The following is a 14,743-nucleotide window of genomic DNA, read 5'->3' as shown; positions in this document are numbered from 1 at the left end:
TGGGTAATCGAGAGCTTTTGGCCATTCGTCTCGCGTTAGGGGAGTGGCGTCACTGGCTGGAGGGTGCTGCGGTTCCGTTCGTGGTTTGGACTGATCATAAGAATCTCGAATACATCCGTTCAGCCAAGAGACTTAATGCCCGTCAGGCTCGTTGGTCTCTTTTTTTTTACGCGCTTTGATTTTACGATTTCCTTTCGGCCGAGGTCTAAAAATCTAAAACCTGACGCTCTCTCACGCCAGTTTCCTTCTTCTGAGGTCGTGCCTACTGATGAGGGGGATTCTTCCTCAGGGGGTGATAGTAGGCGCGGCTATCTGGGGAATCGAACGTCTGGTCAAGCGCGCGCTGTCTCGTACTCATACACCGCGGCTCTGCCCTAAGGGGCTTTTGTTTGTGCCTCCTTCCGCTCGTCACGCCGTTCTTCAGTGGGGGCACTCGTCTAAATTATTCGCTCACCCGGGGGTCAGAGGTACTATTGCCGCCGTTCGACAAAGGTTTTGGTGGCCCTCCCGTGAGCGAGACATTCGCCGCTTCATCGCTTCCTGTTGATTCTGCGCCCAAACCAAGATCAGTAATAGACCCCCGGCGGGGTATCTAAGACCCTTACCCATTCCGTCTCGCCCATGGGCACAGATTGCCCTTGATTTCATTACAGGGCTCCCTCCTTCCAGAGGTAACCATGTTATTCTCACGGTAGTAGATCGCTTTTCTAAAGCCGCCCATTTTATTCCTTTGCCTAAACTTCCGTCCGCCAGAGAGACCGCCCACACTGTCGTTGATCACGTTTTTAAGATCCATGGTCTCCCCGAGAATGTTGTGTCTGATAGAGGTCCACAATTCTCCTCCCTCTTCTGGAAGGAGTTTTGTCGCCTTATAGGTGCCTCAGCCAGTCTCTCCTCCGGGTTTCATCCCCAGACGAATGATCAAGCCGAACGCGCTAAGACTTGAGTGACATTGATTTTTACTCAACTGTATGATATATGTACATGTATCATTCTATTCAGGACACTCACTTGGTTGTTGTGACCAGTGATCTCCCGGCCGTGAATAAAACTTCATTTCTACAAAGAGCAACTTGGGAGTCGTGTCAGGTATATGCTGCGCAGCTGAGAAACAGATTCTACGCTCAAAAGAAAACAAAAGAACATCTATGTGTGATTGAGGTAGTAATAGAACTACTAAAGATTCTATGCTCAAAAGACCACCATAGAGACAGTGATAGTGTTGCAAGACTATAGAGCCGCCCTCTGGGTGATGCTGTAATACTCTGAGTTAGTATTAATGATCCTGTGTCGGACCAGCGTACACCTGAGAAGGACGGTGAGAGTGTATAGATGCTAAAGACAGTGGCGCCTCCAAGGGGGGGCCAGGGGGGGCCACGGCCACCCCCAAAATGACACTGGCCACCCCATTGGCCCCCCCAACCAGAAAGAGTGGAGTTTTTAGTATAGTGATTTTATTTTATAAATTAACATAGACATTAATGAAACACTATATTAAAAAATTTGAATAATAAACTTGTATTATATGAACTGTATAATACGCTCTCAACCCCTCCCCCTCTTTACGTGCATTGCGGCAACTTCGCGCACTTACACGTGCAGCCGCCAGCCGCAATACCGCGAAGCATGCAGCACATGGTTCGTTCAAGTTCAGGAGGATCAAGCAACGCAGGAGAGGAAACTTATAATGTAAGTAAAACTTGGTTTTCGTATATGTCATATAAAAATTCTGTCATTAATTGCTCACTTTCGTGTCATTTCTAAACGTGTAAGACCTCCGTTCATCTTCAGAATGCAAATTAAGACAGCAGAGTATGACGTTCAAGGCCCAGAAAAGTTCCTAGATGATCGAAAAAGTAGTCTATGTGACATCAGTGGTTAAACTGTCATTTTACGAAGCTACGAGAATATTTGCGCAAATAAAACAAAAATAACAGCTTTATTCCACATTTTCATCTCTGTCTGCGTCACTTGCATGTGTTGGTGGTGGCGCTGACCGACTCGATAGATTTCATACAGCGTGAGTCTTTCAATTAAATTTAAACAGCTTTATTGGCATGACAGAAGCACATTTTGCATTGCCAAAGCATACATAGGCATGGAGAACATATAACAGAGTCTTTTTCTCCGTGTGTAAACAAGGCACGCACGGCTCATGTGTTCAATGTCATAACGCCTTATCTGGGTCGGCACCGTGTATATGCAAATATCCTGGTCCACGCTCCAGTCCAGTCGGTGGCGCCGGCGGTAATGCACCTGTAAGCTGCTTGCCAACAAATCACGAAAGCAACAGCCCCGGCGGTGCCACACGCGTGCGTCATGGTGCGTCACGCGCGCTTCCACAAGTGGAGACGAAAATGTGGAATAAAGCTGTTATTTTCTTTGATCATCTTGATACTTTTCTGGGCCTTGAACGTAGTAGTACCCTTGCTGTCTATGGGAGGGTCAGCTCTCGGATTTCATAAAAAATATCTTAATTTGTGTTCCAAAGATAAACGAAGGTCTTAAGGGTTTGGAACAACATGAGGATGAATATTTAATGACTGATTTTTCATTTTTGGGTTAATTAACCCTTAATATTACTCCATCAATTTGTCTATAAATTATTGCAATTATTGTAACATTTAATGCACTGTCATTTGCTCTAAGGTTACAAATGTAGAACAGTTAGTCAGTGTTTCCCATTCATTTATTAGACTATTGTGACAAGTACTATTTTTTTAATGTATGTCTAAACAACAGAAACAGAAAATATGCAATTTAAACTCTGACAGGATTTTTTCACACAAATATAGGGTTTATGATGATTAATCAAAATGAAGAGGAAGGCAGTCGACATATCCACCTTCTTCTGCAAAAGGTCTGTACATTCTGAGAAAGGTGATGAGGCAGTTAGGATGGAGGACCAAGTCCAAGAGAGTACAGAATGCAACAGACAGCAGCTGGAAGAGATGGACAGACAGCAGCTGGAAGAGACGGACAGACAGCAGCTGGAAGAGACGGACAGACAGCAGCTGGAAGAGACGGACAGACAAGAGACGGACAGACAGCAGCTGGAAGAGACGGACAGACAAGAGACGGACAGACAGCAGCTGGAAGAGACAACTGCACACACAGACTGTGACCCATCAGGTACGGACTGCTGTGCTGCACTCACTAACAGCACACTTAGCAAATATTCCTGAAGGTGTTTAGGCTTTTCTCAGGGGACCTTAACAAATGTCCAAGGGGGTCTTAAAATAATTTTATATTTTTTTTCAAATGAATTAAAACAAGTAAAAATAAGGATATTTGTTAGCATTTGGCTTTTTATGACATTTTGAGTAGAAATTGTAATTGGGCCTTGAATTTAAAAAGATTGGTAAGCACTACTTTATTTAGACTTTAAAATTGTTCATATCATTTGTAAATATTTTAAGTAAACTGGGGAGATGTATCTGTCTAAAACATAAGCATTAAATAAATCATATAATGAATGATCATATACTTAACGAATTGCACTATTAATGCTGCTTTTTGCTTCATTATAGATAAATCAAAATCAAGAGATGAGGATCCTAAACAGCCCCATCTAAAGCTCTTTCCAAGAACTGCCCAGGGGGATAGAATAATAATAATAATAATACATTTTATTTATAACGCACTTTTCATCAGAGATCTCAAAGTGCTACAGGTTAAAAACAAAAACAAAAGATAAGCAGTTCTTTTAAAAAAAAAAAAAACATCTAAAGGGGACCTAAAGCTTTGTTAAAAAGAAATGTCTTGAGGCCTTTTTTAAAACAGTCAGTGGATTGAGGTGCCTTCAAGGAGTCAGGGAGGGCATTCCACAGATGTGGGGCAGCAGTACAAAAGGCTCTATCTCCCACACTGTAAAAAAGAAAAGTTAGTTCAACTCAAATTTTCAAGGCAACCGACTGCACAGAATTTTTGAGTTGAAGATATCAACTTAATTTTTTTTACGTTTTGAAGAACTACAATTATTAAGTTGCCTCAGCTAAGTTTTTCAAGTTCTGACAACTAAGTTTTTTTAATTCAAGTTACTGGAACTTTCAAGTCTGTAAAAAGCTTAAAAAGCAAGTCTGTAAAAGCTTACTATTTTGAGTTCAGATTACTATCCCCTGTAATAACTTACTATTTTGAGTTTAAATTACCCCCCTCCCCTCCCCTCCCTCCCTCCCTCCCTCCCCTCCCTCCCTCCCTCCCTCCCTTTAAATCATCCACTGACAGTAAACCAGTTCATTTATGCATGTTTATTTGAACGACTTTGGCACAAACAGCTTTACAATTCCACAATGTAAACAAGTAATCTTATGCACAAAGCAAATACATCAGGTTTCGGTACCATAATATGGGCAATGTAAACAAGTAATCTTATACCCAAAGCAAATACATCAGGTTTCAGAACCTTAATATGGGCAGTTTTTTTTTTTAATTTCCGACTCTTGTTGAGACCTTACAAATAATGCAATATTGCCAAAGATGACCGATAAACAGTTGTATAGTGCCTGCCTAAGTATTAATTCAGAAATGTGTAAATCCCCACCTGAAAAAGCCAAATTATCTGAACTTTGAAATTAGCCAAAAATGCAAACATGCAGGCTATAACAGTAATGGTGAAACACAGCTTGCTTCTACTGAACAATCAATACCGTAGTCTCTTGACAGTAATATGACAGCTACACATACAGTGCTATGCATAAGTTTAGACACCCATGCTAAAGTTGACTAAAAAGAGGAATAAAAAATCATCTTTTGGAAATTGAACTTAATGCCTTAATAAAATTTTTTGGGAAAAATCCAACCTTTAAGGACACCAATTTTCTTCGTGAATGAATAATGTATCGTAAATAAATAAATGTTCTTCCTTAAAATACAGTGTGCATAAGTTTGGACACCCCTATGTTAAATTCCCATAGAGGCAGGCAGATTTTTATTTTTAAAGGCCAGTTACTTCATGGATCCAGGATACTATGCATCCTGATAAAGTTCCCTTGGCCTTTGGAATTAAAATAGCCCCACATCATCACATAGCCTTCACCATACCTAGAGATTGGCATGGTTTTATTTCAGTTAGCCTAATAGCTAGTTTGATTTGCATTGAGAGATGATCTTATGGAAAGTACTCCATGCCAATCTCTAGGTATGGTGAAGGCTATGTGATGATGTGGGGCTATTTTAATTCCAAAGGCCAAGGGAACTTTATCAGGATGCATAGTATCCTGGATCCATGAAGTAACTGGCCTTTAAAAATAAAAATCTGCCTGCCTCTATGGGAATTTAACATAGGGGTGTCCAAACTTATGCACCCTGTATTTTGAGGAAGAACATTTATTTATTTACGATACATTATTCATTCACAAAGAAAATTGGTGTCCTTAAAGGTTGGATTTTTCCTAATTTTTTTAATTAAGGCATTAAGTTCAATTTCCAAAAGATATTTTTTTTTTTATTCCTCTTTTTAGTCAACTTTAGTATGGGTGTCTAAACTTATGCATAGCACTGTAAAAGATTCGTTTTTAGTTTTAAAGGGTTAGTTCACCCAAAAATGAAAATTCTGTCAGTAATTACTCACCCTCATGTTGTTCCAACCCCGTAAGACCTTCGTTCATCTTCGGAACACAAATTAAGATATTTTTGATTAAATCTGAGAGCTGGATCACTCCTCCATAGTCTTCTATAGACGTTATAACTTGCTGACCCAGAAAATGTATTAAAGACATCGTTAATATAGTCCAAGTGACTAAAGTGGCTCAATCTTAAGTTTATAAAGCGACGAGAATACTTTTTGTGCAAAAAAAAAAAAAAAAAAAGACTTTATTCCACTATTCATTTCCTTCTCTCTGGGCCTCGAGTCTTTTCACGTAGTGTGATAGCACAGCACGTCTGTGTTGTACATCACACGCATCTCACACATGACCAGCGTCGGCCAATAGTGAGCCTACGTGTGACGTACAACACAGACACGCTGCACTATCACACTACGTGAAAAGACTCGAGGCCCAGAGAGAAGGAAATTAATAGTGGAATAAAGTCGTTATTTTTGTTGTTTTTTGCGCACAAAAAGTATTCTCATCGCTTTATAAACTTAAGATTGAGCCACTGTAGTCACTTGGACTATATTAACGATGTCTTTAATACATTTTCTGGGCCAGCAAGTTATAACGTCTATAGAAGTTTATGGAGGAGTGAGACAGCTCTCAGATTTAATCAAAAATATCTTAAATTGTGTTCCGAAGATGAACGAAGGTCTTACGGGGTTGCAACAACATGAGGGCGAGTAAAAGCTCCAGACACGTTGTGAATTTATCTTGTATTTTGGCTGCCCTACAGTGCGATTGGTCAAATGTGACTTTAAAGCGCCAGGTGTTTTAAAAGAACATACACAGTCACTGTAAACACACAGCCAGTAAGCTCCTCTTCCGTGCCTGAGCCGATGGTGCCTAAGCAGACGCTCTTGACTGGCGCTGGCAAAGCTGCAGAAGCGACACTTCATAGAAAACCTAGCACAAAAATAAGAGGATAAAATGAACACAGTGACATCCTTCGCAACCGTTCACGTTAATGCTGTTGAGCTTCAGGGCTAAAACACACAAAGGTAGGGCTGGGTATTGTTCAAAATCTTTCGATCCGGTGCCAATTTCGATACCTCAGTTTCGATACCGGTTCCTAACGATACTTTTTTCGATACCAATTTTATGAAATCCATTTTAACAAGATTACATAACACATTACCTCAGAAAAACTTTGGTTTTATTTTTTCAGTTTGACTCATGCTCCTTAGCCAGTGCACAAAGGAACAAAAAAGCACCTGCAAAAAATACAGTAAAACTTGTAATATTGTGAAATAGTATTCAAATTTAAAATCTTATTTGAATATATTTCAAAATGTAATTTATTCCTGTGATGTCAAAGCTGAATTTTCAAAATCATTACTTCAGTGTCACATGACCCTTCAGAAATATGAAAACAGTTTGCTGCTTAATATTTAGGAAACTATGATACATTTTTTAATGATTCTTTGATGAATAAAAAATTCAAAAGAAAAGCATTTATTTAAAAACGAAATATTTTGTAACATTACACATGTTTTAATGCCACCTTTGATAACTTTAATGCATCCTTACTGAAAAAAAAAATCTGACCAACCAACACATTTTTGAAAGGCAGTGTACATTCAGTAGGTTATTATTTATTGCAATATAAACACTGTCAGAGTGATCAACAAGGTATCTCTTCATTTACCAGTCGAAGACGGAGCAACTTTCTGCTCTAATGTTTACTCTGTGCACTGTCAAGGTCTTCATCATATTTGTGCGTTTGCGCGCACCTCTCATATGAGTATGTGCGCGGAGAGTTCCGCGCGTCTCGTGTGTGTAGTGTACTGTAGAGTTTGCATGTAACTGTTAGGTATCGAAATCTGGAATGAACGTCATTTTTCGATACTCGATATATCGAGGCAATTCGGTCGGTCCCTCAAAAGTATCGAACTCGGTACCCAGCCCTACACAAAGGTCGCATGCTAGAAGCTATATCTATCTAGTTAACTACCGTATCAAACCAAAGTTTTGCATCACAGTTTTAGCACGTTAGTTCTAACGTTACCTTGGTTGCAGCGCATGGTCGCGAGCAGTTGTCAATGAGCAAAGCAGACGTGCATAAAACAATGCCATCATTCATTGAGAAAAACAAACATACCGGCAACACAAATCTTTCAATTAATATGTGGACAATAATTATATTGAGCTTAACTGTTCAAAATAAGCTAGCTTCTAATCGATTAGCTAACGTTAGTGGGGGATTTTGTATTGCCATAAACGCCTCGCCTGGTTATGATTTATCGATTTTGTTTCCCGCAATGAAATGTAACACAAATATCAAATGCATATACATATTCATATAGCTTACCCGTTAGAAGGAATGTCTCTCTTCAACAAAGACGTCAGGGAAATTTACCGCTGGCATTGTGACAAGATGGCGGACGCAAACTTTCAAATTTTCGAAGGGAGCTCCTGCGAAAATCCTTGGAAACCCCGTAGCAGCCGGTTGCCATGACAAATTTCAAATGAGCATGCGCAGATAAGTTGACCACACTCTAACTGAGTGTCAACTTCAACTTCAAAATAAAATCAACTCAATTTATTAAATAAGATGAACTTTTCCTCAGAAACGTCTGAAAGTGAGTTCAAGTGGCTTAAAACACATAGTTCAAGTTCCAACTAGCAATTTTATTGTCAGTGAATGCAAAAATCTTAGTAAGGTGAACAATTTTGAGTTGTCGTTTTTACAGTGCATTGTCCTGAGTCTGGTTCTGGGTATGTGGAGGAGGTTTGAGTGAGTGGAACGGAGGGAACGGGTTGTGTTTTGTGGGTTGATAAGTTCTTTGAGGTAGGGGGGGGCATGTCCATAGATGCATTGATGTGTGAGGAGGGAAACCTTGTACTCAATCCTGGTGGAGATGGGAAGCCAGTGGAGTGAGTGAAGAATGGGGGTAATGTGCTCATGTTTCCGCACTCTCATCAGGATCCTAGCTGCAGAGTTTTGGATGTACTGAAGCCTCTGCAGACTCTTTTTAGGAATCCCAATGAGAAGTGCATTGCAGTAGTCCAGTCTGGAGGAGACAAAGGCATGAACCAGCATTTCGGCATCTGAGAGGGTGAGAATGGGGCGGAGTTTGGAGATGTTACGGAGGTGGTAGAAAGAGGTCTTGCATAGGTTATTTATATGAGCTTCAAAAGTGAGTTGGGAATCCATTTTTACACCAAGATTAGAGACTGTTGATGAGAGGGGAATGTTGATGCCAGAAAAGGTGATGCTGGTTATGAATGATGATGATTTGATCTGGTGAGGAGTGCCAACCAGGATGGCTTCGGTTTTAGAGCTATTGAGTTGAAGGAAGTTGTGCTCCATCCATACCTTTATCTCCTCCAGACAGGTGCTGAGTTTTGATGGGGATGACTGTGAGGGTGTGGTTTCAGCTGTGGCATGTACATAGAGCTGTATGTCATCGGCATAGCAGTGGAATGAGATTTTGTGACGGCTGATGATTTGGCCAAGGGGGGTGAGGTAAAGAATGAAGAGGATGGGGCCAAGGACTGACCCCTGGGGGACACCGCAAGTAACTGTGTGCGAATTTGATTTGGAGTGGCCCAGGGAGATGTATTCTGTCCGGTTTGTGAGGTATGATCTGAACCAACTGAGGGCAGTGTCATTTAGTCCAGTAGTGAGGTGAAGCCGGTTTAAAAGAATGCCATGGTCGACAGTATCAAATGCAGCAGAAAGGTCCAGGAGGATGAGGAGGGAGGTAGAGCCAGCATCAGATGATATGAGGAGGTCGTTTGTGACTCTAACGAGGGCAGTCTCTGTGCTGTGGGCAGAGCGGAAACCTGACTGGAATTTTTCAAAGAGGTTATTATGTTTTAGGTGGTCCTGAAGGTGGGTGGCAACTGCTTTCTCAAGTACTTTTGATATGAAGGGGAGATTGGAGATGGGCCTATAGTTGGATAGAACTTCCGGATCAAGAGTGGGTTTTTTGAGCAGTGGTGTGATAATGGCATTTTTTAAGACAGGGGGAACGTGACCAGTTTTGAGGGAATGATTTATAACAGCAGTGATCAGGGGACTTAGGAAAGTGATATGAGTTTTTACCAGGGAGGTTGGGAGAGGGTCCAGGGGACAGGTGGAGGATTTCATCTTCCTGATGATGTTCTGCACCTCTTCTGATGAAACCTCAGGAAAGCAGTTTAGGGGTTGGGGGACGGTATATGTTGGGGGAACAGTTTGGGTAGGAGGACCAGAAAGGACAGAGCGAATATGTGCAATTTTTGACGTGAAAGAATCCATGAATTTATTGCACTGCTCTTCTGTAGTGGCAGTAAGTGGTGGAGATTGTGGTTTGAGAAGGTGGTTAATAGTGGAAAAAAGCTGCTTGGAATTTCCTGGGCTGTTTCTGATAGCATTGGAGTAAAACTGTGACCTTGCCTCTTTGAGGGACTGTGCATATTTTTGTTGTTGCTCCCGGTAGATTTGTTTGTGGACAGTGAGGCCAGAGGCTCTGAAACGCCGCTCGAGGACCCGCCCTGCTGCCTTCATCTTACGAAGCCCATCTGTGAACCAGGGTGCTGAGCGGGTGAAGGTGACTGTTCTTGTTTTAACAGGGGCGTGGAGGTCCAGGAGGCTGCTTAGATGGCTGTTGTAGTAGTCCACTGCTTCGTCGGCTGATGAAAAGTGTGTCGAAAGATGCTGAAAGTCTCCTGCCAAGAGTTCTGGGTTTATGTTTTTTTTATATCAATAATTAACCCGATTTCTCGTAGTAAACTACTGATATAAGTAGATAGAATTATATTTTAATTAGGGGAAATTTAGGTAGAGGTTAATTCTCATTTATCATGCAAACTATCCGTCCGGCAGATAGTATGGACAATTTCTGAACAGAAATCTATCATCTCCAACACCGACAAATAATTTTTCTGTGGCCACGAGGAATGATTATTTTCGTGTTTTAGACAACTTAGATTGTTTAATAGTAAAATCAAGGTAGAGCTGTAACTTTAGACCGCACCTTCAGGGACTTCAGTAATGATACAAAAAAGACAAATTCAATTCAAAAGATTATGGAATTTTAATTACACAAGCTAAAGATTACATGTACTATTTCAATCACGCAGGAGTAAATATGCATAGCAAACAAACAATATAAACGATCGCAAATAAGAAATAAAAATAAAATAAAAGTTATGAGAGGGAAAGAGAAAATGAGAGAGAGAATTGTAAGGGGTAAGGGGATGTGTGGGTTTGGGAGCACGTGCGTGTGTTTTTCTAGGAATGTGTGCGTGTGTGTGTGTGTGTGTGTGTGTGTGTGAGCGTGCGGGTGTGTGTGTGAGTGTAAGTGTGTGCGTAAAGAATGAGTGAGAGAATTAGAGAAAGGCAAAGACAGTTTACAACATTCCTTCACACCGAGACCCCAACAGTTCCTAGTATTCTTAGACAACTTAAACAGCATTTCTTTCGGATTGCGTATTTTAGAATGTAACGTTACTTTACTTGTTTTGCCTATTTGGCCCTCGTTTGTGCGTCTGTTGTGGACAAAAGGAGCCTGGGGGGGTTTGCGAGATCGCCCAACGGCTTGGCGCCTAGGCAATCCATGCTTCCCACAGAGCAGTAAAACAGAATGGTTTTGTTTACCCTGGAAAAAGAGATCTGTGTTCTCTGATCAGAAATCAATGATTTACACACATGGTAGGCACCAAACGGTCTGAACGTCGGGGTCTAAGATAATAGAGGGATTTGTAAATGAGGATTCCAGTAATTTGATTCAATCCCTTGAGACTAGAGGGGGTTTGATCACGGGGTAATTTCAGTAATTTAATCAACACGCAGGCTGGGCGACCTGCCTTCCGTTACAGTTAATATTAGAATATGTGACATGGTGAACAATTTGTTCATTTTAGCGGAAGAGTGTGTAATTATGAATTATGCATTTTTGAATTGTTGATTTCATGTTTCGTGTTGAAGCCTGGAAATTACCATTGATTGTTTGCATTTTGTAGGTGTTTGTTTTGTTCTCTTTTGGTTTTGTTTTTTCAAAATTACTCAATAGTAATTTGGTGGGAGTGTAGCTGACGTGGGTAGATCAGCTGTGGGTTATGAGACATTGGTGATTTCGGGGGTTAATGTTTATTTTTGACTTTATCATTTAAATGTGTATTTCTGTGTATTGTGTCAATTTCATAATTGTGTTTGCATTTGCTTATTATTATTATTATTATTATTATTACTCAGTTTATCTAAGTTGAGTGTCATGTGACCCTTGCTGATTGATTTCACCTGGATGTATTAGCGTCAACTGAATGGTGAGACGTGAATTCAGATACACATGTTAGTGCTCCTGACTTATTCTACTGTTGGTTACCAGGCAAACATGGTAAAAGTGTTAATATTTTGTATATTATGTTTTGGTTTTGTGTCCTTAGTGGTGTTGTGTGTAAAATGATGGTTTGTTTCTTTTTGTGTCTAGTTTTCACGGTGCCTTGTCAATAAATAAAAAATGCACATCAGTACTTCGGAAGCATGGACTGTTTAATAACCAGCGAGTTATTAAATATCTTTTATTATACATATATTTCTCAACGGTTACAAACTGTTCATATTTATAATAGTCAGTCTGAGCCCCTCCCTCTGTCGACCGGCCTGCCGCAGGGCTCAATTTTAGCCCCTGTTCTATTCTGCTTGTACATTAACGACCTGCCACTGTTATGTCCGGAGGTTAATATTCAAATGTATGCTGATGACACAGTTCTGTATGTGTATGGATTCTCAAAAACCAAGGTAGCTGACAAACTCACAAATGTGATGGTCAAAGTTACAACATGGTTGAATCAATGCTGTCCTCAATGTGTCTAAAACTGTATGTATGTTTTTCACAAAATCACATAAGATAACCAAAGATGCAGATATCATAGTGTCAGGAGAAAAAATACAAATTGTCCAAAAATACAAATACCTCGGCATTCATTTGGACTCCAAACTCAACTTTAGATCACATGTAAAGCAAACCTGTAAAAAAGTCAAATTTAATCTAGCTAATTTCTGATTTATTAGAAATTCAATGTCTATTCAAGCTGCCAAAACTCATGCACTCAATGATTTTCTCATTTTACCTACTGTTTAACGAGCTGGTCTCAGTCTAACTCAACCACTCTGAAACCACTACAGTCTTTATACAAACAGACACTCAAAGTACTCGATAAGAAACCAAAGCATTTTCATCACTGCGCCATTTTATTAAAATACAATATTCTAAGTTGGGAAAATCTAATTATGTTCACATATTTACAAAATCTTACACCGGATGGCCCTACCACCACTTACTGCTTTTGTCAATGTAAGAACAACCGCACATAGAATCACTAGAGGAATGTCCAGAGGTGACCGTATTATTCCACTTAGAAAAAGTGCTTTTAGTCAGTCCGCCTTCTCTGTTACGGCTTCTCAGGAATGGAACACCATTCCAATAACAATCAGCATCAACATCAACACTAACCCATATGAAAAAAACCTGCATGGTTCATATACTGCAACCATATATCTTCCTTACTTAAATCGGACAGAATTACCTTCTGTGTTTCATATAAGGCCAATACATGTCCTATACAAAATCAGACCGATTATGGCCCATTTCATACTAAATAGCACACATAAAACTTGTAGGTTTTTTTTGCATTATATGAATACTGTTAAAAGACTTAGCCTATATGAGTTTTACATGACAAAAGTATGCAAAAGTGTATGGTATTAGTAGAAACATATAAAACTCATATAACATTCATATATAAATTATTTAAAGTTCTTATATTGAATCATATGCTAGTCAAATTAAAGTCATATAGAATTTATACACATTTTGTGTCATTTGTTTATGTGTTTCATACAGATTTCATGTTTTGATTACCAACATCTGATTCCCTTATTCATGGGTTTCATCAGGTCCCTTTCCACATGTGTATAAAATCAAGCACCTAGATTATGAATGCAGACTGCATTGTGCTTGATTAATACACCTGTGGAAAGGGACCTGATGGAATCCATGAATATGCAGTTGGCAACCAGACAGTTTCTGGTCTCATTGACTTCCATAGTATATTTTTCTCCTAATATGGAGAATTGAGACCAGAAACTGTCTGGTTACTGACATTCTTCCAAATATCTTTCTTTCTGTTCAGCAGAAGAAAGAAATTCATACAGGATTGAAACATGAGGGTGAGTATATGAGGACAGAATTTTCATTTTAAAGTGGAGTATCTGCTCTGTCAGTTCCCTGAAAAGCGACTGCAGACGTGCATTTTGCAGCCAACGAGCGCGTTGCACAACCCGCTCGCCTGCACCCAAACACCGTTTCTATGGTTTCCGTGCGTCACTGGCGAAAGGAGAAAAGAGCGTTTTCTGGTCCCCCCGTGGACGGACCGACCTCCTCTTTCTCGTACATTTCTCATTCCCCTCTGAAGTTCGGGCGACTGGAAATGTCAATATTGCAGTGAGCAAGCCTGTTGTAATACACGCATGCCTGTAAACAAACGCCAGCACGTTGACGCTCTCTTATAATACTCGCGCTAACTGAGTTACAATGTGTCTCCCCCTGTGGCCCAGTGGCAGACTCTCAGGTTTTGCACGCGAGAGACCCGCGTTCGATCCCCGGGTCTACCGGCAGATAAAATTATGCCGTCAATGCTCGCTCTGTCAGTTCCCTGAAAAGGCGACTGCAGATGTGTATTTTGCAGCCAACGAGCGCGTTGTACAACCCGCTCGCCTGCACCCAAACACCGTTTCTATGGTGTTCCGTGCGTCACTGGCATAAGGAAAAAAGGGAGTTTTTCTGGTCCCGCTGCGGACGGACCAACCTCCTTTTTCCTATACATTTCCCATTCCCCTCTGGAATTCAGGCGACTGGAAATGTCAATATTGCAGTGAACAAGCCTGTTGTAATGCACGCAGGCCTGCAATAAACGCCAGCATGTTGACGCTCTCTGTTTCTATGGCAACTTCTCGCTCGTTCAGTTCCAGTAAATGTGACTGTTCCAGTGTATCCTGCAGTAAACAAGTCGGTTCTGTCACCCGCTTGCCTGCACACAAACGCCGTTTTTACGGCTACCCAGATAAATCCCATAAGTGTGAATTTTTCTGGTGTCCCGGCCACGGCCGATGGTGCTTTATGTGTAAGAAGAATGCCCACTGCCCAGTGCCCATCTCT

General features: G+C 40.7%; 1 protein-coding gene across 1 annotated transcript; it reads left to right on the top strand.

Moving 5' to 3' along the window:
• Window positions 1-1,667: 1,667 nt before the first annotated feature.
• On the top strand, window positions 1,668-3,697 carry LOC309494682 (uncharacterized protein; the record flags this gene model as incomplete). The annotated part of the gene is made up of 3 exons (XM_082164096.1): window positions 1,668-1,689; window positions 2,796-3,132; window positions 3,531-3,697. The coding sequence occupies exons 2-3, from the start codon at window positions 2,817-2,819 to the stop codon at window positions 3,695-3,697; spliced, it is 483 nt and encodes a 160-aa protein (XP_082020222.1). The 5' UTR covers window positions 1,668-1,689; window positions 2,796-2,816.
• Window positions 3,698-14,743: the final 11,046 nt, after the last annotated feature.

Source organism: Leuciscus leuciscus (assembly GCF_965113295.1).
Source record: "Leuciscus leuciscus genome assembly, chromosome: 3".
Classification (NCBI taxonomy): Eukaryota; Metazoa; Chordata; class Actinopteri; order Cypriniformes; family Leuciscidae; genus Leuciscus; species Leuciscus leuciscus.
Note: the sequence above shows the minus strand (reverse complement) of the source record. Positions and strands in the feature narration are given on the sequence as shown.